This window comes from Megalobrama amblycephala, linkage group LG21 (assembly GCF_018812025.1).
Source record: "Megalobrama amblycephala isolate DHTTF-2021 linkage group LG21, ASM1881202v1, whole genome shotgun sequence".
Lineage (NCBI taxonomy): Eukaryota > Metazoa > Chordata > Actinopteri > Cypriniformes > Xenocyprididae > Megalobrama > Megalobrama amblycephala.
In genome coordinates, this window is record NC_063064.1 from 21931609 (window position 1) to 21958412 (window position 26804).

At 36.2% G+C, this 26804-nt stretch overlaps 1 protein-coding gene across 2 annotated transcripts in view; it reads right to left on the minus strand.

Annotated features, from left to right (window-relative positions):
• Positions 1–6307: 6307 nt before the first annotated feature.
• The window catches only part of foxj3 (forkhead box J3), a 95711-nt gene continuing 75214 nt past the window's right edge, over positions 6308–26804 (minus strand). Inside the window, exons 5-12 of one of the 2 annotated variants that reach the window (XM_048173461.1) lie at positions 23995–24096; positions 16355–16483; positions 12930–13104; positions 9412–9885; positions 8930–9031; positions 7989–8177; positions 7800–7901; positions 6308–7089 (exon numbers count right to left, since the gene is read on the minus strand). In XM_048173461.1, the coding sequence (XP_048029418.1) occupies positions 6977–7089; positions 7800–7901; positions 7989–8177; positions 8930–9031; positions 9412–9885; positions 12930–13104; positions 16355–16483; positions 23995–24096 (1386 nt within the window). In that variant the 3' untranslated portion in view covers positions 6308–6976. Of the gene's footprint in view, positions 7090–7799; positions 7914–7988; positions 8178–8929; positions 9032–9411; positions 9886–12929; positions 13105–16354; positions 16484–23994; positions 24097–26804 lie in introns of both variants that reach the window. The other variant, XM_048173460.1, reaches the window with a different exon arrangement.

Consider the following 26804-nt stretch of genomic DNA (forward strand, 5'->3'; position numbering starts at 1 on the left):
GTAAAATACCAAGGGACTGTGTGCGCTCTTCAGGAGGAAACTGGGATTACAAAGACTTAAGCGATTTCAAAGCACCGTGGTGAGTGCACCAAATACACAAGTGTGAGGAAATGCAAACTTGTAGGGGGCTTCAAACACTACAGCATCTTGAGTGTGTTGAAAAAGCTTCTCAACGCTAAGAAGAATCCAGTCAGCGGCTGTCTTGGCATCAGAAAGAGGTTTTTACTGAAAAAGCAAGATGGCTAACCTAGATCTGTTGAGCAAAAACAGGTTAGTTAACAAGCTTATTGTTATAACCCACTGTGACAGCAGAAGCTCAGCTGTACGTGCATCGTACAAGACTGGGTGTACAGAATACTTTGATGAAAAATGAATTCGATTTTAAGTTTAATGTGAGAGTGCAACCTTAAAAGTTCATATTCAGTTCAGTTGCTTTCATGTATCATGATGAACATCTGGTGTAAGACACTGAATGCTTGATTCTGGCTACTCGTGAAATAAATCGATATGTGGACATTGAATATTGATTTAAATTTTTTAATAGTTGTACCTGTATATTATATTAAAGCTTCCACTAAGAAAAAAATATGGCCCATTACAGCATACAAAACAATCTGCCTAGTATGAATATTAAGACTTCTGATGCGATTTTCACTATAATCGATTACTACTAGATCACAGCAGTTGCATTTAAAAAAAAAAAAAAAAATTTACATTCGCACAAAACATCTTTTTCTTCATTTATTATTTTCTGTATTTCTTTTTACATTTCTTTTTAACTTTTATTTATTCTTTCACTTTTTTTAATTTATGCATTCATTTATATTTATTTATTCCCACATGTATTTCAGATTAATTTATACATTTATAAATAAATATAAAATAAATGAAAATAAAATAAATGAAAGAATAGTTGAAAATAAAAAGAAATGTAATAAATACAGAAAATAATGGAAATACAATTATTTTATTAAATTATTTAATAAAATTTATCATTTTATTTTTAAATTATTATATTTATGCATTCATTTATATTACTCCCGCATGTATTTATTTCATATTAATTTATACATTTATAAATATAAAAATAAATGAAAAAACTAAAATAAAAAAATAAATTTAAAAAGAATAAAAAGAAATGTAATAAATACAGAAAATAACTGAAATAAAACAATTATTTTATTAAATTCAATAAAATGTATTTCATTTATTTTTATATTTATGCATTCATTTATTTATTCCCACGTTTTTATTTCTGATTAATTTATACATTTATAAATAAATATAAAATAAGTGAAAAAAAAAATAAAGTTAAAAATAATAAAAATGTAATAAATACAGAAAATAATTATATTTGTTTTATCAGGTGGTTTATTTCCTATTACATCTATCTATCTATCTATCTATCTATCTATCTATCTATCTATCTATCTATCTATCTATCTATCTATCTATCTATCTATCATTTATGCAGTTTTGGTCCTCTGTATTTTTAGAACATTATGTCATGCACGAGATGCTGTAAAACGTGGGAGCAACAGTCAAACGTGTCTGTCTAGCGCATATTATCTATGTAGCGCATACATAGAAAAATGTGTGAATAAAATACGAGGCATGAAAGTAGCACCTCTTTTAGTTACACGGAAGAACGGACTGATATACGAATAATGTTAGTAAATATCGGACTGCTGGATAGCATGATTAACTAATTTTCTGTCAGCAGTGGCTAAAAATGTAAAAAACAATATTTGAGATCAGAAACAAACAAACTGACAGGACAACAGCAAAATCATCCACTCAATCAAATTAAGGCATTTTGCTTTTTTCCCCTGCACAAGTACATCAGGTTTTGCAAAATAAACGTCACAAAGCAGCAAAGATTGCACAGTGAAGTTAACATATTTTATTTCTTTAAGTGCCATTCATGCATATCAGGGGAAGGGGTGGTATTGACAATTCTAATGACACTTCAGAGTTATTTTACAGCACTAAAACCAATACAAAGAGAAGCCGTGTCATCTTATTGGACAGCAAAAGTAATAAACCGTGCAATAACAAAAAGGACAAAAAGGGGAAAATAAAGGAAACAACAAATACAAGTAATGACCAGGACAAAATCAAACAGAAAACAAAGATTAAAATAGAATATAAACACTGAAACACTGAATGTTGAACCATAGTACAGGTAAAAGGTAGTGTCACACAAAAAGCCAACGCATTTTCATCACATATATACAATATAGATATATACATACTGTGTCACCCTTGGATTGGACAATAACAAAATACTCTGTATTCATCTCCCTCTTTTCTTTCGCAGGTGAACCCGAGCCCTTGCCTTGATCCCTCACCACCCCAGAGGAAAAAAGGACAATCGAAAAGACATATATTTACAATAAGCACAACAACACACCAACAATGAATAAAATAGGCTCCAAATACCAGAACTTGTTGGCAGTTTTCTCCCGTAAATGTAACAAGGCTTCTCAAATCTTCCTTGATTACAGTAATCTCTCTGGCAGATGCATCTCCACTTGTTTTAAGTTCTTTTTTTCTTCTTTTGTTTTACGAAAACTGAGTTGTCTTTAAACAGTTAAAACTTTCACACAACACAAACACAAAATCAAAGGAGCAATGTTTTTCCTTTTTCTTTTTTGAGAAAAAGAGGAAGAGAGAGAGAGAGAGAGAGAGAGAGAGAGAACTCATCACCTGTCCAGCTTGTATTCTCTTGCGCTCCCTTGAAGCTTTCTGTTCAGTCCGATCCTTCAGACTTACTTTACGCCAATTACCTGCCGCCTTAAATGTTGCAAAAACTGACTTCCTCTCTTTGGCAAACAAGAGATCCAAACACATCACTACCACGAATAGATTGGCAATACATACGAAATATTTCCAACTTAAAACAGACACTCCTTCTGTGGTCGACAATCCAGACAAACCATGATCGAGGGTGAACACCACAGTATGGGATTAAAGTTCACACCGAGGGTGGATCGATGCCAGACATTCACTCGAGGCGAGATCCTGCTCGAGTTAATGAACGACGCGAGCGCTTGTGCTTCTGAACTCTTTTCAAAGTGCACAAATGACCAGATAAAAGCTCTCTGTATGACAAAAACACTGAGGCTAGGTGAATGAGGCTCGTGAACACTTCAACAGTATCCAAAAAAAAAAAAAAAAAAAAGAGACGAACGGCCGACGGAAAGAAAACAGGAAGAAAAGGATGCGGGGAGCCAAAGCAGATTTGGGCAATGGAGCTTAGCTTAAGAACAACGTGCACAGCATCGCAGTCCAACAAAAAACACAGACGTTAAACAGTCAGTCTGGGGTAAAGTGGATAACAGTTCTGTCATTATTTTTCTTCTCTTGTAAAAGCAGACTCACAAATTCAGCCGAGTTGGATTTCAGGGTTATGTTAGACTTCGGTAATTGAAACCCCATTAGCATCGGAGGATCTGACGATTGGTTATGTAATGATGGAATACACGAATATGTAACGAACTACATAGCTGATGGTGGAAAGGATTCGGTGAAGAATGAGGCTGAAATGTACATGAACATGAAGAGAGTTTGACTGGGTTCCTTAAAGGGATAGTGAAAATTCTGTCATCATTTACTCACCCACGTATTGTTCCTAAACTGTATGAATTTCTTTCTTCTGCTGAACACAAAAGAAGATATTTTGAAGAGTGTCAGTCACTGAACAGTTGACAGACCCCATTAACTTCAACAGTATTGTTTCCATACTATGGAAGTCAATGGAACACATCAACTGTTTGGTTTAACCGTAATTTCATTTTCATGAACTAACCCTTTAACCATTAAAATCGTTTTAGGTTAAACCTCTCAAAATCTGTCTTATTTCACCCCAAAATAAAACATTTTGACCAAAAAAACTTTTTTAAGACCATTAAGTTCTTAGTTGTTTAACTGCAAACAGATGTTGGATATCTCAAATGGTTTGGCCGTGGCGAGGCAACGAATTTATGGCAAGAAAAGGGAAACAAAGTGTTATAACTTCTGCATACATTAATTGATTTTGATGAAACTTCGGCTGTGTCTTCGTTGTACAAGCCTGATAACATGGATGTGACTATTGTGAGTCAAAGTTATAGCGCCACCAACTGGCAGCAGGAAATGTGTTACTTTCAGCATGCTTTGAGATCACCGATTTGCTTCAAACTTCATTTGAATAATGTCAAAACATGGCAGACGTAGACCTTTGAAAAGAATCGTGATGTCTCAAACACAGTTGCCTTGGCAACGCATCAAACTTTAATATTCGTTTTGGATGCTTTTGAGACTCTTAGCATGCTTCAAACTGTTTGAAACTCCACACACACATCAGGATTGTTAGCCAGTAGACATGGGCATATATATATATATATATATATATATATATATATATATATATATATATATATATATATATATATATATATATATTCATTCTATTATTTTTTTATTATATAATAAAGACTGTAAAAATGTAATAGCAGCTCATTACTAGTAATGAGAAAAAGAATGAAAAAAGCCAAATAAAACAGTATTTTATTTTATTTTTAGCAGTATTTGTTATACTGCCTTTATGATAAATTGTTCTGTTCTGATTTTTTTTTTTTTTAGACAATACAAATTACTGTATTACAGTAATGAGAAAATGACTAAATAATAATCACCGAGAATAAAGGGGAATTACAAAAAGAAAAAAGTAAAATGACCGGACAAATTAGAGTTTCATGATAATAAATGTCAGAACTCCAAATATCTTAATGGTCTTAAAAATAGATCTCTTTATGCAAAAAATGATTTTTTTCCCTTTCTGATTTTGAGCTTGTAATGTGACACATTTTCATGATTCCAGAGTGACATGTACGACAAACCGTTAAGTAGGGTTCATGGATCCATGACATTAAGGGCCTTAGTGATCAAAGGCCAATACATGTCAATGACTAGTGTAAATACTTTGTTTGAGAGTTTATAATACTGAAATACAAAAAGAAAAAAGAAAACAACTGTCATTAGATCATTTCACAAAGTCTATTTGCACTTACACTTTGATAAATAATAAAAACAAATCCCATAAAAGGTGACTGAAAACTACTGAAAGCCAAGGAGACTCAGGGGTGCGTAAACTTTCAAGCTACGAGAAACGGATCCACTCCTTCCCTTTTCAACCGCACTTTATGGCTTTTCTAAATAAGCACTTCACTCTAGAATTTGGTCTAATCGAAGTGCTGCTTCTCGCCGACAAATACCCTGCTAACGGTCAACAGCCCGCACCTATTTCTAATTTGGGTTCCGCTATTCTAGTCCACATCTTGTGCATTAGTTTTGTGCTCTTCAAAGAGATGATTGTAATCACTGATAGCCCTAAATTAATTATATTGCACAAACAAATTCCATAATATCGCTGATATAACAAAATGACACTGTGGTTTAAGTTAGCAGACTCTTTCAACTATGTAGTAATTACAGAGATAGTTGCTTGATAGAACAAAACGTAGTTACAGTCTAGTTCCTGCATCCAGGGTGACCATGTTTTTGAAGCAGAGTCTAAATGTGTGTACTTTTAAACTTTGAATGACTTCTTAGTAGCAGATTTTCAAACGCAGCAGTTAACATTCCTCCAAAATAAGGCTATTAGTGTATCTAAATATTTTAGTCATCTCCTTTCAGTTTTACGCTACGCCCAGCATCCAAAAGCAACAGCTAAAGTGAAGGTACGCTCTCTGCAAAAAGTCCTTGTCAGTGCAGCAAAGAGCAAGCGATTTCATGTTGGTTGGTCCTAGGGTTAAAATAAAGAGGACTCTTTTATTGCGGACCATTAAGCAAATGTGCCTTGACGTGATTTTCATCTCCTTCTCAACGCTGCTGTAAAGAGTCACACAGCAGGCTGATTTCTGAATGTGAACAGGGCTCTCCGTTATCCCACAAATCTCCGGTCTGCTACTAAACAACGCATGAAAGTTTCAGTGGCAGGTCCTGAGGGCTTTAAATGAACTTAAAAGCAATGCAGTCCAATTGGGAGACTACAGATGGACGGGTGATAGCTGACAGAACGAGGATTGTACATGCGAACGTAAAGCGTTTAGGAAAAACGTTAATAGTGAGGTCTGGATCGATATCATTTTCTGACGCACACGTTTAGACTTGCCTAAAACTATTAGTGACAAAAAAACATGACACACTTCAGGCAGCAAAGATACACAAGTACAAATACTGCAGGTAATGTGGTTTACACGTTTCATTATGAGCCTTAACGATCAGTAAAATCTGCTAGAATCGGATGCATGGCGACTTCGACGTGTTACAGTGTGTGGGGTCAGAGGAGCAAAAAAAAAAAAAAAAAAAAAAGAGGGGCTACTTGTGCCTGAAAGACCAGAGAGAACAACGGTAGGTGCTTTGAGTGTCACTTTACCTGCACCATCGGCCCTCTTCCGAAAAGCGCCCTGCATCTCAGAGGAAGTTTCACAACACAAATGAGGGAGCCAATCTTGTCTGACAGGCAGTCAAGGCCTGAGTTAGTCACCATGAGAGGGGAGAACAAGCCAGACATATTACTGGAAAAAGCACAGAACAACAGTTGAAGAGCAGGGGCAAGCTTGGCAATTGAGCGGGCTTGTAGAAAGGCTGTGGGTTGGGAGACATTTGACATAAACATGAACCACTTGCCCCTTGGACAAGTATAAAAGCGATCACTTAAATGTCCTAGTAAATGTGATTGTCTTCAAAGTAATATCTTTTTTTTTTGTTTGTTTTTGTTTCATAAAAACACCAGGAACACAGGAGTCTCTTTCAGGTCATAATGAACAACACCTGCACTATTTTTCAAGTGTCCCGTTCCAATCTGCCTTCTGTCACGGGCATGCAGACACCTCAGGTCCAGCCCTCTTGCTCTGTAACACAAACACTCTGCCTCCATACGCTCCTCTCTCGTTTTGTCTGCACCACTCTTTTGCCATCTGGGACTGGGTTAGACGATGGAGTCCCAGTCAAAGTCGTCCTGGATGTCATCGGCGGGCATGCGGCGCATCTGGAAGTTTCCAGCAGGCATCATATGCTGCTGGTTCATCTGAGCGTGATGGCCTAGGGACAGAGCAGAGGGGAACGGTCATGACATACAAATGCTCTGATGTGCGTACAAACCTAGTGCAAGTAAGGTGTAGATGCTTGTTTTTATGTGGTTGGTTGTGCTTTACACAGTGTTGCTACTGAGTTATTAAATGTTTTGTCTCTATAATATCCTGGTCACTATACATAGCTTAGTTCCAGTATCATTCACATCCGTAGCATAAACTGTGCAGGATAATTCAAAAGTGTCAGTTAACACGTTTATAATGTTAAAAAAAGATTTCAAACTGTTCTGCTGTTCTTTCAATCTTTCTAGTCATCAAAGACTCTGTTTTCAACACTGATAATAATAGAAAATGAGCACCAAATCAGCATATTAGAATGATTTCTGAAGGATCATGTGACACTGAAGGCTGCTGAAAATGTAAATTACATTATTTATTACAATAGAAAAATGTAATAATATTTCATAATACTACTGTTTCACTGTACTTTAGATCAAATAAATGCAGCCTTGGTGAGCATAAGAGTTTTATTTCAAATTTTTGAATGGTAGTGTATCTTTTGGTTTGTTCAACTCTCTAACCCAGAGTATGAGCAATAGTAATATTAGCTAATTATGTGATGGTATCACAAAACATATTTTAACATATTTCAACATGATGCACATGCAGCAAAATCAAGGCCATTTGATTGTTGATATAAGAGCAATAAAAGACAAGGACCTGTCATAGTGGGGCCAGCGCTGCTCATGGGCGGCATATGAGGATATCCCGGCGGACCCATCATAGAACTCAAGCTCTGTCTTGAGTCCATGTACATGTTTCCTGAAAAACAAACTGATGTTATTATGTTACTATTGTGGCAGTCTTAATGTTTGACAGTGGATTTTAGGGATGATTAAGTCCACACACCTGTGTTGATGTGTGGGCTGGGCTTGTTTGGATGCATGGAGCCGTGGCACACCGGAGGCTGCACTGCCCCCTGTGGCTGGATTCCAGTGCGAGCAAAGAACTGATTGATGGAGGAGCAGAGGTCTGCCATCTGAGTGGGCTCGAGAGACCAGTTATTCAGCTCTGCCTGCCTCATACTCTCTTTCAAACCTTCAGAAAAACAATGACAGAAAATTAAAAAAAAACTACAATGAAAAGCCTTAAAACACAGCATATCTATGGCTAGTTTTAAAATGATGACTTGAATATACAAAACAAATAAAGCACAGAAATTGCTTAACAGATCCTTTGTTCAAGTTAATAAGCAATCCTGTGATAGTCAATTAAAGAGCCCCTGTGGTGAAAATCAAGTAGTGTTTTTAATATGCTTTAAGACAAACCATGTGCAAATTCATAAGTCAACGCTATTGCTGAGTATTTTGTCTTTAAAACAGCAGTGATCTAAAGACAGTCTCAAAAACGCGGATTTGTTATATTATATTTAGGTGTTATTATATTTAAATACATAAAAATAATTTGAATTGCATTTAAATGATTAAATATTTAAGTGAAAATTTTAAAGATTATGTTTAAATAAATATGAAATATATTTGAATAGCTGTGATTAAATGCTTAAATTACTGAAAAAAAATACTAAATCTTTATTGAATAACAAAATATTTTAACAAATTAATAGCATTGAATAAAATACTTAATAGCTAATAACTAATATGAATGCATTTATTATCACGCATTCCGATGTACTATGCGTCATTGTGTTTCATACGAGATGAAGTGAAGCTAGTACAAAAATAAATGCTTAAAATACCAAAAACATGAACTATTAACTTTTTCATTAGCATTTAGTCTCTTGAAAAAAACTACAGCAAATATAGTGTGTAAGTAAAGCATTTCGATTATACCTTGGAAAGGTGACAGATCCACATCAGCCCAGTTGTAGCTGCTGGCGATGCGGCAGCTTTCTTTCAGCGCATCCAGGTTGGGGTACCAGTCACTGGGAAGACCTGCAAGACAAAACAAGTAGCAAAGGCCACATCAGAACTCATCTGGATGCATGGAAGCAGCTATGCACTGCCTGTTTGAGCCAGCAGGGGGAGCCATCACCCTCTGCTACAGGCCTGCTTTCTGAAGTGTGCTGCATTTGCTTTGTTCTCATTAGAGCTAGCTGTATAAATCATCCTATGATTTACTGCTGACTTTTTCAAAGTTGCCATAAATTTCTTAATCTAAAATAAATGACTGTTAGAAGAGGCCTGAATAAATTGGCCTGTCAGGGCAATGCCAGAGCAGAAGGAAGTACGCTGAGAGTTCGAGACAGAAAGCGAGTAGAAAAGAAGAGAGACGATCAGATAGTGAGAACTATCACAGACAAGCAGACTCTTACCGGTGTTGCACTGCATCTGTTGCTGGGCAGGATGAGGCTGGTGGGAGAGATTCTGGTGCTGCTGCTGCTGTTGCTGCGCCGTGTGCTGGCCGTGGGCCTGGTGCTGGGAGGGATGCTGCCCGTGCTGGCTGTGTTGGCTGTGCTGGGGATGTTGGCTGTGTTGGGGATGTTGGCTGTGCTGGCTATGCGCCGTGTGCGGGTGCTGGCTGTGCTGGGTGTGAGGGCCGTGCTGGCTGTGCTGGGTGTGAGGGCCATGCTGGGAGAGGTGCTGTCCGTGGGGTGAGTTGTGGGCCGAGTGAGGGGGGTGGGAGAGAGGCACCTGGCTACCGCTGTTGGGGATGTTGTTGGGGTGAGAGTTAGGGATGCTGTTCTGGTTGTTGTGAGGGTGGGTGCTGATGGTGCTGCTGGGGGAGTGTTGGTAAGAGCAGGAGGTGTGGGTCTGCTGGGACGACTCCGAGGGCATACCCATCAGATCTGTAAGGATCAAACAGACAGAGCATCATATCAAATATGCTGCCTAAATCTGATCAGAATTTCCATCATGTCAATTTAAACTATTCATTTTCAAAGTCATTTTACAGCATTAATCCATAATCTTGTTCTTATATGATTTTTTTTTTTTTTCACATATACTAAAACATTTTTAACATTACAATTTGTAACAAATAACCAACAGTTAACAATATGCAATATTTTATATTTATAATATTTAATTTGTTTTATTCATATTTGTAATATTTTCAATAATTAATTAGTAAGTTAATTAATAACAATAATTCATATTTATTCATCTGGTTATTAATCTTAAATGTTAATTTCTACTAATTTTATTTATTTTAATTCATTTAGTTATTTAATTTAACAATAATGACAAGGCATAATCATTTCTACATATACTAACACATTTTGAACATGAAAAGATAAAAAGCAGCATATGCTAACATTATGCATATCATGCACAAAAAACTAACATTTAACAAATGGTACATTTATTTATTTTGCTAATTTAAAATGAAAATATAAGAAAATGATTTAATTTTTAATAATATTAATATTCACCAATTACTAATAATTATTAATAATAAAATGCAAATATAAGTGTAAGAAATTTGCATTGTCAGTTCACAATACTTCATACATTCACAAACACATACACATGTTTGTGCCAGCAACAAGTTTGACTCCAGTTTGTGACTTTCTGATCTCATTTCCTAATCATTCTTTATCCCGTTCTTATCAGTGTAGTAAAAAGGCCATAACATTTTGAAAACATCTGATTCGGTCTCTTTTAAAATGCACCAGGGTGCCGAGACGGTGACTCAGCACAAAGTCATAGTCAGCCCTCTTAAATCGAACCAGAATTTCTCCAACTTTTCATTTGTGCAGTGATTGTTTTGAACTAGTTTCTAAAAATGCCTGACAAGCTTCCAACATCTGCACACTCAATAGCAATCACTGAAGCGTGCGGCTCGCGGTCTTAAGAGGCCCTGTCCATCATGGCGCTGGCACTGTAAACCTATTTCGGTGGAGAGCTTTTAGAGCAGACTGCGGGGCCCCTGCATCGCTGCAATCGCCAGAGAACACTCATCGGCGGGGTGACAGGGGTGCATCTCTTATCAGCAGAGAAAGCCTATTGTCCAACCATGGGAGAGCACAGAAAGCAATTAGCTAGCAGCTCCCCTGAATAATAATGCGATTCATTACCTATTATCAAAGCCAGTGAATTAGCTCAGTGTCTCCAGCAGTGGGGTGTGAAATCCTCTCGCCAGCTTTATTTGCTCATTTTAATTGCCCAAGCTTGTCTGACTAAGAGATTTCACTTTTATGCACATAAAAAGGTAACAACTTTCAGCTAATGAAACATAGATGATAGATTAAAGAAGTTCACTTTGGAAACATTAACATGAAAAGCATCTGATTTGAGCAAAGTAGGTTAGAAGCAGGGGCTCGTCTAGCGTTGCATGCAAGTCACTTGTCAAGTGCTTTCTGAACATCAGTCAATCAGATTACAAACAACAGGAATTAACTTCTAAAAGACAGGCAAGCTCACAGTGAACTGCAATGTTCTTATATCTATTTGATGTGCTGCCATTTGAGATGGAGAACTCCCTTTCAATGAAAAAATAAAATAAAAAAATCTTACCATACACCAAGCCAATGTTGTCCTTGCAATTCATAAAAATACACACAAAAAGGACTGCTAAACATAACCTAAAAAACAAGACTATATAAAAAAAACCTAATAAATCCTCTAAGAATCCATAAATAGGAAGTTACACGTTTTTAAAATGCAGTTCTTATTGAAATTATAAACTATGATAAATAACATAGTGTCATAGTCCATTACATTAAATTAAATTATTTTAGCATACACTAAATAAACATATTGCAAAATGAATAGTGATGTAAAGACTATAGAAAGAAAGAAGAAAGCACAGCTAAAGCTTTGATGCATTTTAACTTACTATTTTTCATATAATTAACAGCATATAAAATTTCACATATTTTATATATATTTTTTATTTTAAAAAATTATTCTAAATGTAAATGTTATAAATTATATATTAATTATATAATTAATTTCTATAAAAAATTTAATTAGTGCTGTCAAATGATTAAAAAAAATTAACTAATCACACATTTTTCCTGCAAATAATTGAGATTAAAAACATTTTAATATTTTTATATTGTAACAATTTCACAGTTACTCTCCAAATTAATGTAGAAAAAACTTAAAGACGATATATTTTAAATATTAATTTAATAGCATCTTTTTATGAATGAAGGCCAGTATCACTGATACTAATACTGGTACTGATGTCTCTATGAAATAAATAAAAAAAAAAAAAAAACATTGATTATAGACATTCAACTTTACAGTATAACTGAAAGCTATCAATTTCAACATTTATTAGGCTTTAAAAAAAATAACTTTTAATTTAAGTGGACTTTAAACTAGGGTTTTTAAAAGCACCGGTACTTCAGTACCAGGTTGGTACTGAAATTTTAAAAATGTGATGACACCAGCATTTCCCCCTAGCATTTTGAGCGCTGTTGAGCAGATTGACACCTCTGATTGGCCATTGTGTTCATGCGCTCAACAGATATGTCTTTAATTGACTATAATGATCAACGCTTCAAAAACATGTCGTAAATAGAAAATATTTGACGCTCTTCACAGAGCGCTTACACAAATACACACGGGAGCATTTGAAAGCAGGTGTTTATCAGCTGCAATTTTGCAATATATAGTTTCTGAAAATGACACTCATAGGCAGCCACATACAGAACCTGCGCACATACAAATTCTGCAGAACTGAACAGTTTTACACAATCTCAACCCTATGCATGTTGGTTTATTAATTATTTTGGCTGATACTATGATGCTTTCAGCTACCAGTAAGACTGAAGTACTCCAGACTCTCGGCACACGGCACAAAAAGTCTGCAGACTCCATCTGGACTTGGCCTACGTTCTTTTCCGAGTGGTCTGATGGGATGTCTGTGTGTAAAACTCACCCGGTTGGTTGTAGGACTGCTCAAACACAGTCTTGTAAAGGCTGCGGAAGGAGGCACTGAGATCTTCGAAGTCGGAGAAGAGCAGCTGCTTGTCGCGGTCCGGTATGCTGTACTGGGCCTGAGGGGCCTGCTGCAAGCCCATGGACTGGGACACCGGCTCTGGATGACTCGTCACCTGAAGGGGGAGGAGAGGAAGATGACTGTTGTGTGAGGGGATGAATGCAAGATTAGCAACAACGACAGAAATCAGCCTTGCCACTCTAAGCGGCAGCGTGGCTCAGCCAGGCCCAGTGACCGGTAGATTAGAGCTCAGATAGAACATGACAGCACTGACTACAGCACTCAGCATCACGGCACAGGAAATGAACTGCCAGACACACTGTAGTACAATATGCAGAAGCGAAATCTCAGGCACACAAAACCCCTCCAATTCTTGACCGTTTATTTACGAGTACGGCTGAATCTGTACATAACCATACAGCCATGATCAAAACAGACAAGTCTCCTGAGAGACTCTCTGAAGTTGTTTTTACGGCTGTTTATTCTGTAATTAACATCTTGGCGAAAATCGACAGCGAGATCATAAAAGCTTGCCTGCAAAAAACAGGCACTGATCCATAAAACAAATCTTTCTAATGATAAATATCCTTCTAACTAAATACAGTACAGGTTTGCCCATCAAAACGAATTAGCTTGCGTGTCTAAACTCTCACGTCTATGAAATCGTAAGTGTTGCACTCAAAAGGGGATCTGCTTACTGTTTTGAGTCTGAAGAGATGCCTTTCGTGCCCAGAATGACTGATTCATTGAATGGCTCCCAAGGCCTCCATAATGCCGAGCATATTTGTGGCGTACACAAGGGCAGAGGCTCTGCCATGTCTAGCTCAAGACAACAGTGTTTAACAGACTGGAGAGGCTGGCAAAACAGTCATCTGGACTCAGAAAAAGTCTAATTCTAGCTGTCGGTGTGAACTGGTGATGGGAAATTTATGTATCTGAACACACTGCAAAGCTATTGCAAACAAGTCCCATAAACAAAATTGTTAGCACCAGTGATTCAGACATTGTCTCCCTCTGATAATAAGTCGTAGGAGTACAGTACACAAAAATACTATTTTTTTAATTAAAATACCTCGTATAACATGTTTTCTGTTTTTTGGTGAATATCTATCTTAGATGCTACATCCCATTCATTCAGCACAGGTTCACTGAAAATACAGTTTGTGAGTTCTGCAGTCAAGTTTGGTTACAAAATGCAATAGTCAGTATTGTTAATAGCTGAAATGCATATAAACGGAACCCTTTTTATCATTCTCTAGCATTGTCAAAAGTACCGACTTTGATACCAAATCGGTACTGAAATTTTAAAAACGTGATGCTTTGAGCGCTGTTGAGCAGATTCGTAAACACCTCTGATTGGCCATTGTGTTCACACACTCATCGGATATGTCTGTGATTGGCTACAATGAACAATGCATTGGAGCTTTTGGAAGTACACGGAAGTGTTTGAATTTGAAAGTGCTTTGAACTTTTTTGGGTGGAAGCGGTGTATCTGTGTAAGCGCTCGGTGAAGAGCGTCACTGATGTTTATTTACATGTTTTTGAGGCATTGATCATTGTAGCCAATCACAGACATATCTGATAAGCGCATGAATACAATGGCTAATCAGGGGTGTTTACGAATCCGATCAACAGCACTCAAAGCGTAACATTTTTAAAATTTCAGTACTGACTTGGTATTGAAGTCGGTACTTTTGACAACACTAAACTGGACTGACATCCATATTTTGCAAGTGGTGCACAATATTAACTTTCAGGTTGAATTTAAATGTTTTAAATGCTACAAGTGAATTTAGTCATCAGAACATTTAAATATATAATGTTCTGATTCCTTATATATATATATCTCAGGGCTCGGCGTTAACGCTTGTCCATTAGTGTGGGACAAGTGGAGCCTGATTAAACCATCAATACCAAAAAATAAATAGGGAATCAACAAAACGTGAGAATGACTCTGATTTTATTACATTTAGTGTAAGTGGCGATCAATAAATGGATAATAGGTTATATAAAGTAAAACATACTGATGGTAACAAGGTTGCGCTGTTAAGGCTCGCACAGCCAGAAATTGAAACATGAGCGAATCACAAACAAAGAAACTCAGTTAACATACTGCAGTAAAAATTCAAAATGTGGAGTTTTTATATTTATAACACGATACAGTTTCAACATCATGCGACTAAGAATGCTGTTTTCCTGAATACCATCATGATTGAAAACGTGACAATGATTTGATTCAACTGTTCAATAAACAAGTAGTTAATATTACATTTTACACTTACATTTTAGAAGGAACATTGACTGTTTTTGTATTATTTCAGCAGTTTCAAACAAAGATCACAGCAGAACCATAGCGCAAAACTCAGCCCCGTTTTCATTACTGAATGATTTAGTGTTTTGAAAGAATTGGTTGAGTCAAAGATTCAATAACCCATTTATAAACAACTGCCTCATTCTTAGAAGAATTGGCCATTGGAACGAATGGTTTGAATGAATGACTCACTTATTAAGATGGTCACTTGCCGCCACCTATTGGCGGTTTAGTTTCTTTTTCAAAAGTAGAATTTTTTCCCCAACATTTATTTATTCATTTATTCCTATATCCTATTTATTCATACATTTAATAAGATTACGGGGTAAATATTGCACACACACCCACATATCATACATATACTATGCATCCCTATATCATCATGTGGTACCCATCATTTTGTATCATTACAGTTGCAAACTAAAACTCAATTAGCACTATCACAAAAAAAAAAAAAGCATAAGGAAAGACCTGCTCTCATGCAACATTAGCAGCAGAGACTAATTGTACATAAGAAATATGAGCAGTGGGAGTCAGATGACACACTATGCATCACTGTAAAGATGAGCGCATATAATCTGGTTATGTTCAAACAGACAACAGTGTTCAAATCAGCTGGATGGTGCTGAAAAAGAGAGACAGAGAGACTGAGAAAGAGAGAGAGAGAGAGCATTGTCTGGCCCACTGAAGTGAATCTATCAGTGTCTGTGCCGGATCAATGCTGAGAGCCTGGAGCGAGAAGCATGCGGGGCTTCTAGGGGACCACAACAAAGAAGCAGCTTCTCTGGTGGGAGGACATCAGAGGCAGTGTCTCTCTTTAGCAGCGCTCCAGCAGTATGAGCTCTGCCTTTCATTCCCTTAACCTCTGTGTCAGCACGCTCCCATGCACAGGCCTCCAATCTCTGGCATTCTGACTAACGCACTGGAATCTTGCTGCTTCTCATAAAGTAGATCCACAATAAAACTCAGCAAATTAAGAGCTCTGCTTCAGGTTCACGAGAGGTTAAAGAGTGGAATAGTGGCTGCAAAGTTCGATGGAAAACCAGACTCTTACCGGTGTGTAGCTGTGCACGCTGCCCACGCTGTTGAGATTAACAGAGGCCAGACTCTGATCAGATAGGCTATTGTTAAGGCTGCTTCGAGGGCTGTCACTCCCGTCCTGGTCAGGGTTGTACAATGCCACCTGGAAATCAAGAAAGGGAAAGGGTCAATTACTTAAAGAGTGTCCATGATAAAAATCTAGTTTAAAACGTGCCAAGTACTCTATGAGTTTTGAAAAACTTCAACAATGTGTTTACACCGGCATGATGCAACGCGACAAAAGACAATAGAACCAGTTACAATCAGCGGTGTTGTCTATACTGGATGCGGCGCGACATGAGTGATAAATCTCTGCCAGTAAACTGATGCCTCATTTTATTTATGACGTACTGACACAAAGGACAAATGCTTTGCAACGGGCACTTTGTCGCATCAAGTGTAGACAGCTTTTAGCTGTTGCTACGCTAGCGACAACAGTCGTGTCTGTTGTAACAACTTTAATAATACTAAAAAATTTTAAATGTAATGACACTTAAAAGGACAACATGTTTTTATATACATTTGTTTAATTTAAAAAATATAATATGATTTATTAAAAAAATTTAATGAAATAAAAAAATTCAATTGTTTTATTATAAAATAGGGATGTGCAACGATTAATCGCTTGCAAAATAAAAGTCTGTGTTTAAGTAATATATGTGTGTGTTCTGTGTATAATAATTATGTATATATAAATACACACATACATGTATATATTTAAGAAATATATGCATGTTTAAATAAATATATATATTTACATATAAATATAAATGTATTATATATAAATCACATATAAATATAAATATATTATATATAAATCTAACATTTTTCTTAAATATATAAGTGTCTGTATTTATATATACATAATTATTATACACAGAACACACAGATATGTTACGTAAACACAGACTTTTATTTTGCAAACGATTAATTGCGATTAATCGTTGCACATCCCTATTATAAAAATATTAAAAAATATATTAAATGTAATATAAATATATATTTTATTTTAATTAAGATTTTTTCTTTGAAATGAAGACAGTAGTATTACTAAGTACGTATATTTAACTTTTTACTCCCTGAACAGTGTAATTATTTTAAAAAAGTTAATTACATTTCTATATTCATTTAATAAAAATGTATAATATATACAAAAAATATATTAATAAAAATATTACATATATAATATTGTATTATAATAAATATGTTTTAATATATAAAATATATAATTTTATTCTTTTAAATTAAGATTATGATATCAAAACAGTTGCATTTTATAAAAAAAAAGTGTACATATATAAAATATATTTATGAATATTAATGAATCCAAACTCAGAAATTAAAAACATGTTTATTATAAAAGATGTGTATTTAGATAATTGCATTTTAACATTTTTGAATAGATTAATATACAGGACCAAAAAAAAAAAAAAAATGAGTAAGCTACTGTGCTATTTCATTCATTGTCAGGTACATTCCAGAGGTTAGTTTGAGATATGAGAACGATAAGTCTGTGCAGCACAGATACCGCAGATTGGGTGCTGAGGAAAAGGAGCCAATCAAACAGAAACTGTCTGGTTTCAGAGGTCTTGAGGGGAATTCTTATCCATTTTCATAACTGTAACAAAACCACAACAGACAATTGCGTCACATACGTGATATGTGGCATGCGTACACCACACTCTGTACACGAGTAAGGTCAGCGTTAATACGCTGCGCCCCACACTGTGCCTCATATGGAGGGAGAGCGTGGCTGGTGGCCAGCAAGATGATCTGCTGTCTCAGACGGCTGAGAGGGGAGAGCTCTCCTTCAGTAAAGGTCACGATGCTGGCAGCGTTGAAACCGTCAACTTGCACAGCGCAAATTGGTTTGGGACAGCTCACAAAGGTCCCGAATGCTACAGAGACCCTGACCTTTCTGTGTGCACTGTTGAATGCGCAGTTTTCCGAAGCGGAAGAACCTCCACTTCAAAATGATAATCCCAATTATCATTTGAAAAGCTGAACTGCAAATATGTGCTGGTTGCAAAATGAGAATAAATAAAGCATTGGAGGGATGGTATGGGAATGAATATAATGAGCTCCTGGGAGAATAGTCCTACATTGAGTTTGCCGTGGAAGGAAAGGATGAATGGAATCGCAACAATGCTGGCCGTGCTCGCATCACACGCCGCATGTCTTGGCAGCCGCAGAGTAGTGCTAAAACCACACAACAAGTCCCAAGATTCACCTGCCTGAGGACGTAGAGGCTTTCTTGCTACGCTAAACAGGCAGTTCAACAAGAATTAAAATACGGTCACCATTTACTCTCCCTCATGTCATTTCGATTCTGAGACTTACTTTCTTATGCTGAACACAAAAGAAGATAGTTTGGATGCAAAAGAAGATATTTTGAAAAATGACTCAATGTTTTTTTTTTTTTTTTTTTTCCTTTTTTCCTTTTCCACCACCCATAACATGCAAGTCAGTGGGGTCCAAAACAACATTAGACCTCATTGACTTGCATTGTATGGACCTTTTCCAAAACCCAGGGCAAACAATTTCAAGAGCGAAAGGCCCAACAGTTTTTTCGTTGCCGCAAGAGATGCAGCAAATGCTTCGGTCCTGTTCCCCCTTGACTCAGCGCAACAGCAGATAGATAGACACATTACAGATCACAGTCTCTTACAGAGAATTATCATTCAAGCAGAATAAATGTTTCCCAATCCTATTATTCCCTGTTCATCAAAAGAGCGGAGCATAACGGTTGCCGGGGCTGCACTGGATTGAGGGTGGATGGGGGGTTAATGTCATGGAATGATTTGCATATTATAAATCTTTCTTCTTTCAGCTATGTTTAGGCCTGTACATTACTAGAACAACTAACCCTGCACGCAACTAAGCACTGAGAGGCTCAGGCATGTCGAAAATTCAATCACGCAGAAAACAGTTACAATTATAATCAAAACCTGGTGTGAAGAACAAGTATAAATGTTATGTTTAATTAAGTCATAAAAGAGGCTTTTAGTCATGAGCCTTTCACCACAATCTATTTTTACTCCCTGTATCCATAAAGTATGATTTAAAGACCTCATCACACTGTGGTTTGTTCAAGGCCCAAAACGTAGACGCCTACATACACACTGCGCACTTCTGTGCACACACACAGTGGGAAAGTAACATGCAGAGAGAAGGTAAAGGGTGAACAAATCCATTGCAAATACTCCTGTGTGTTTGCTGCAGTGGAAAAGCAGCGCTATATTTAGCCGTGAATTAAAGTCAAAAGCCAGTGGAGTCTTTCATACAGGCGACTAATCTGCAGCATGAGACAAGGATTATGAAATCAAAGAGAAATCCACCCAGGTGTCTCTAACAATAACTCACATTCAAAAGAAAAACTCTATGCAATTTAGGTAGAATATTGGAAAGAAATAAAGGAAAGAATGAAAAATAAATAATAATAAAAAAGAAAGAAAGTTCAGCCTGTTTTAATCCGTTACACTCTTAATATATACGGTCAAAAGTTTGGACACATTACTATTTTTAATGTTTTTGAAAGAAGTCTTATACTCATCAAGCCTGCATTTATTTGATCAAAAATGCAGAAAAAAAAACCCAGTAATATTGTGAAAATATAATTTATTACTGCGTTTTTCATCAGCCATTACTGGTTTTCAGTGTGACATGATCCTTCAGAAATCATTCTAATATGCTGATTTATCATCAATGTTGGATTTTTTTTTTTTAATAGCCTGTGATACTTTTTTCATAATTATAAAAAAAAACCCAACAACAAAAAAACCCAACAACTTAAAGAACAGCATTTATTTAAAATAGAATACACACTACCGTTCAAAAGTCTGGGGTCAGTAATTTTTCTTTCTTTCTGTTTTTGAAAGAAATTTATATTTTATTCAGCAAGGATGTGTCAAATTGATAAAAAGTGATAAAACAGATAAGTGATAAAAAGTAAATACTTATTGTTAGAACTTTTGACCAGTACTGTACATATTTAAATATAAATAAAAAATGTATATCATTACATAAATAACATCAAATAATTTATTTAGAAATATATGATTAATTTCTATTATGCAATTTAAAGAAACTTAAAAGAAGTTCAGCTTTGAACCATTTTAAGTTACAATCTTTAAATCTAATTTAATTCAATATAATAACAAATATATAAGATATATTGAAATAATATACATAAATATAATATTAAAGGGTTAGTTCACTCAAAAATGAAAATTCTGTTATTTATTACTTACCCTCATGCCGTTCCACACCCATAAGACCTTCGTTAATCTTCAGAACACAAGTTAAGATATTTTAGTTGAAATCCGATGGCTCAGTGAGGCCTCCATAGGGAGCAATGACAGTTCCTCTCTCAAGATCCATAAAGGTACTAAAAACATATTTAAATCGGTTCATGTGAGTACAGTGGTTTAATATTAATATTATAAAGCGACGAGAATATTTTTGGAGTGCCAAAAAAACAAAACAAAATAACGACTTATTTAGTTGATGGCTGATTTCAAAACAATGCTTCATGAAGCATCGGAGCATAATGAATCAGTGTATCGAATCTTCTGTTCGGAGTGCCAAAGTCACGTGATTTCAGCCGTTGGCAGTTTGACACGCGATCCGAATCATGATTCGGCACGCTGATTTATTTGTGCTCCGAATTTTCCTGAAGCAGTGTTTTGAAATCAGCCATCGCTAAATAAGTCGTTATTTTTTTTTTTTTTTGGCGCACCAAAAATATTCTCGTCGCTTTGTAATATTAATATTGAACCACTGTACTCACATGAACCGATTTAAATATGTTTTTAGTACCTTTATGGATCTTGAGAGAGGAAGTGTCATTGCTCCCTATGGAGGTCTCACTGAGCCATCGGATTTCAACTAAAATATCTTAATTTGTGTTCCGAAGATGAACGAAGGTTTTACGGGTGTGGAACGGCATGAGGGTGAGTAATAAATGACAGAATTTTCATTTTTGGGTGAACTAACCCTTTAACAATAAAATTACATGCATAATATTAACAATAAAATTACATGCACAAACACATATATCAAATACTTACTTTTATTTATGGCATTAGTTAGAAAGTTAGAAAGAAAAAAGAAAAATTAATGTTCATGTTAAGCATCAAGTATAATTATGATCTTTCAATATAATGAAAAGGTAAATATAATAAAATATATTTAAATAATATAAGTATGATCAATGAATATAATACAAATATTAAATGAATTATATTAAACTATTTCATTATGCTTCACTATGCTAACTCGGCAGTAGTATACTCCAGATAACATATTTTCCTATGTTTAACTCATTCTGCAGATTTTCTCCTTAAAATCAGCAACATAAGTCAGATTCCATCTATGCTATGGTCTGCTCAGTAGGCTTAACCAACCGAACTGAGAGAGGGAAAAGCACTGCATGATGATCATTTAATCAGAGGGAGAGAGAGAATGCTCAGTCACAGCCAGGCTTTCCTTCTCCATGCTATGCAGCACAGGCGCTTTCCCATTGGCCTACACTGGCAGGCGGGAAAGTATGAGAAAGAGGGAATTCCTGTGGCTTGGCATGAAACACTCAAGAGGCGTGGCGTGTTCTCCGTTTACAGGTCCCACACTGAGAAACAGCATCTCCAAGGAGCCACCGAACTCTACAGTCTTGTTTTCGCTCTCCTGCGTGTTCGGTTTCTAATCTATCAGCGTTTCGAGTAGGAGGGCAAAGAAAGCATATGCTCATGGGATAACCTTGAAATCCCATTCTGGGTGGATCTTGAAATTCTTCCCATATGAATCAGTCATACCTTGCGCTTGCATTGTTTTGTTGTGTGAAACACCGTAACAGGGGAACACCCCTTTGAGATGTGCTAAAACAATAATAATACTGCAATAAAACAATAAATAAAAAGATTTGTTTATTTTTCTCATATACAGGTTGGGTTCCAAAACCCAGTGAACGTCCAACATCAGGAGCATTTTAAGGGATCAGATAAGATACCATGTTTTGGTCAACTTCACATGTGCTAAGAAAAGCTAGGAAAAAAACCCAAGAGACAATCAAAGAAAATTGTAAAATGTATTTAATATTCATTCAATATTGAAAATAATCTATAAAAAGCTGAAAAAACTAAAATTAAATCAATTTATTCAATTTGCATGCTTATATTACATTTATATGTAACATTTAGATCTGCACATACTGTATTTTATCCAGATGAACAGATCACCAAACTTACTATAATTCAATCCAAATGAATTCCACATCCCCCTAGCCCTCATCTTAAACACCATGCTTAATGTGAAATACTATTGGTTTAATGCCTGAAGTAAATTAATAACTGATGGTTTTGGGCTTTGTAAAAGCACTCCAGAGAGAGCGAGCAGCCCGCAACAGGCCAAGAGTAAAGCGCTTAAGGTTAAAAAGCCTATTTAAATTTCAGAGTGTTTTGCTCCATTCCTTTTTACACACTTCTCCATGAAGTCATGCCACGAAGGGCGAGTTACAGAGAGAGTCATTCGGGGTGCTCTGCCTAGAAGCATTCAGCAGGTAATCAGACTTCCAAACATTAAACTATCCTCTTGCAGAGAAGTATTGCAAGCATTTAGCACAACGATACAAGCTTTTAAAGATGCAATACAAACTTTAATCCAATTTATCTTTCACTTTTAAGGAATATTCTGGGTTTAGCACATGTTAAGCTGACTATATAGGTATTCAAATTTCAGTGACATTTCGGGGACAAATTGTTTATTGTCAAGTAGTGATGTATGAAGAATAACTAACAAAGTCACTTCGTCAACAAACGAAATTAGTGACCAACGAAACCCTTTGTAAAATTTACGTAAGGAAGTCTTTTGCCTTCAGATGAAAATTCGGTTTGAGTGGATTCCTATTGAAAAAATTCTCAGTAAAATGGAAAATAAGACAGCACCTTAATGTTTATTACCAAAAAAATTACTACCGTAACTTTATACAAACAAGGAAAGTAAATGATTTTTCAAGTTTACACACATATTATTAATGTCTTATTGCTATACGATTATAACAGAATTTTAATGTTTATAAATTGGCACCTTTCACTTCCATTTTAAGTGCCTCACTTTAACCAAGATTTTTGCTTTTTTAAAGAAAATGAGGGACAAATGGAAATTAATAGTTGTTTCTGCATATTAAGGTAGGACACATGAAAGCATTTGAACAAAATCACATGCCTCAGCATAGCTGAATGATAGAACCATAGAAGCAAATCATAGTCTATGATGAAGAACACTGTATTTTTGAACAGCTTAATATCTTGTGTAGGCGCAAACCTGACATTTTGGACTCAAAAGACATATGGAATAAGGTATTAGCAATTCATAATAAAATGCATATACACTGTTAAGAGGATTTGTATACATAATGCCTGCCCAATATAGATGAAACCCAATGTCAGTTTTCTCAGCGTCCGTGTAAACAAAAGCATCACATGTCAGTCCTGTTATGCAGTGCATGCATATAGTCATGGAAGGATAAATATAAATGTAAACTGGGTATGTAGGCCGCTAATGTCAGCTGTGACGGGACAAACACAGCCAGGACTTGTGGAGTTGGAGATTGAATGTTACCTTGTTAGTCACAGTGTTGATTGCCAGCGTTGGAGAGGCACTTCCAGAGATGATGCAGTCCATTCCTAAGTTATCCGACTCCAGGCTGTATGGAGTAGATGCCTGCAGGAAAACAAAAAGGACATGTTCAGCCAACCAAGATGGAGATGATGAGCAATCTGAAGTGACTTTGATTTCCATTCAAAGGCGTTTGATATGACTCTGGTGCAAGAAATTTAAAAGCATAGGCAGCAAACGTTTAACAACAACAAAAGAGCAACACCTTTTATTTAGGTCAAAATTGGAGGCATTCTGGGAAAAAAAAGATGAGCAAGAGAGAGGAACGGCTCCCTGTGCTCTTTCTGCTCTTGCTGGGGTAAAAGATAACTTCAGCACGCCTGTCTCCCAAAACTGCTTATTATAAGAGGATTGCCTGGCAACAATGCGATTTTTAATTTGTGATAAACATAAATGAGATTTTGCTAAGTCACAATTTTTAATGTCAAAGAATTTCTTAAACAAGACAGCAGGAGGATGAGAGAGAAAGAGACAGAGCGAGTGTGTGTCTAATGAAATATACTCTTAATAGCGAGCGTCACACTTCGCACAGAAAGAATTCCCACTTATTTTTCATGCAGGATCAGGCTGAGAGAGAATGCATCTAATTGGAGGTTTTTGATGTGAGTGAAGTAAGTGTCAGTATGAAAAATGTTTGTGTGTGGCCTGAGGGCAGAGCTGTGTGTTGAAAGAATGATACTCTCACTGGAGTCTAGAGAGTGGCAATTATAAATGACACCAGCCTAACTGCCTGACCATACAGAAGAAACAACACGCCACCAACTCAACACACATGAGGTCAATTAGGCAATCAGTCTTGTCACATGTGATTTCTCACAGTAAATGCAGCTTCACGTGAACTGTTATCATTTACATTAGTGGCGCGTCTCAAACTACATCTCTGCTGTGAGTTTGGATTGCTTTTAACGTTCATCTGGAAACACAATGTGCGCCATTTAATCAGATCTGTAAGGTAAGTCATCAATAAACCTTAGAAAACACAGGAAAATACATTATACAGTATGTTTCTACTTAGTGCAATGTGCTAACTGCTCATCGCGATTTCAAAATAAAAGTTTAAACCCTCATTTAAAAGGGACCTATTATGCAAAATTCACTTTTGCATGGTGTCTGGACATAAATGTGTGTTGGCAGTGTGTGTACACAACCACCCTATAATGATAAAAATCCAACCACTCCTTTTTTTAAATCCCCATAAATCATAAGCAGCGTCTCAGAACAAGCCATTTCCAGATCCCTGGCAATGTGACGTCACTTTAGCCACAGGCCCCGCCCACGAATATTGACAGACATTGCCGTTTTAACATAGAACTGCCCTGAGCGAGTTCACAGCAAGTTTACGCAGTCCGCCATTGCTGCACTGACGAGAATATTTCCCAAGCGTTTTAGGTGTTCTGTAGCTGGATGGATTAATCCACATAGCTCTCTCCATTTACTCCCTAAATTTGAGCCGCTGAAGACAAGGTGGATTCATTTTGTTTTCGAAGAAATTGCTCCCTCAACTCTACAGAAATTTGTTTATGCCTGCGCGAATCATTTTACACCGGACTGCTTTGTGAACAAATGTCAATACAAAGGGACAATACAAAACAGAGGTTGTGCTAAAACTTTGTTACTCAAGGATAGATCAGTACTGTTTGTGATCCAGCTTACAGTCTCCAGAGTGATACTGGATACGGCAGTAGTGAAGATGAGAACACTTTATTACAGTTCATCGGAGTTGATTTACGGATATAAAGTTTACCAGTTTATAAAGCACCACCCGAAAAGATATAAGGTCTTTATATATGTGTTTACTGTTAGTTGTAACGAGTGTTTCTGTGTACTTCGCTGTGTATCTTGATGATAATGCAAGGGAGAGCGAGAGAGTTTATGGATAATATTTTAATGCACACTTTGCACTGTTTTATTAAGCACTTATAGTGATTTTCCCTCTTAGGCTGAGTGCAGCAGCTCATTTGTCCCTTTAAATGGCACACACTGAAATGGCACATTTTTGCTCAACCCCAGAATGTGGCAATTTTAACATGCTATAAAAAATTATCTGTGGGGTATTTTGAGCTAAAACTTCACATACACACTCTTCGGACATATTTATAGTGGTTGTAGCATTTCTGTCATAAAGAAATGGCCAAATATTAAAGATTATTTGGACATTTGAAATAAATGTTGTAAACCAGCATTAAACAAGGATTAGTTCGCATTGTAAAGTGTAAAAACAAATGGTCAGGCCACTGGCGCCCTCTGCAGGCATTTGTTATAATACATCAATACATTATGTATTTTGACAGTTTTGATTAATTGCTTTTGATACTTCACTTGAATCTATTATTGTGTTATTGCAATTATATTTAATTTACGCCATATTTGTAAGTGAATGTGTTTTTTTGTGTAAGCACTTTTATAATGATTGTCATAGTTGAGCTATATGCGGGACGAGCGCAGCCATGTTTGTTTGCGCCACGGTCAGGAGAATAGATCTGTCAGATTTACAACACGTGAATTCACCCACTTCTTTCGAAATACACGGATGGAAGTTTCCAGTGAATTGGGAGAAGAACAGGGTAAACTTTATAATTGCCTTACTCACAGTATGTCATATGCATCTGATATGAAAATAACACGTCGTCTAATTATAATGGAAAGGTTTATTATTGCAGCTTCCATAGACATCACTGTATATTTTACAAACTCTAAATGTATCACTGGTACTTATGTGTATTTTAAATATTTGAAACCTAAAATAAACATCA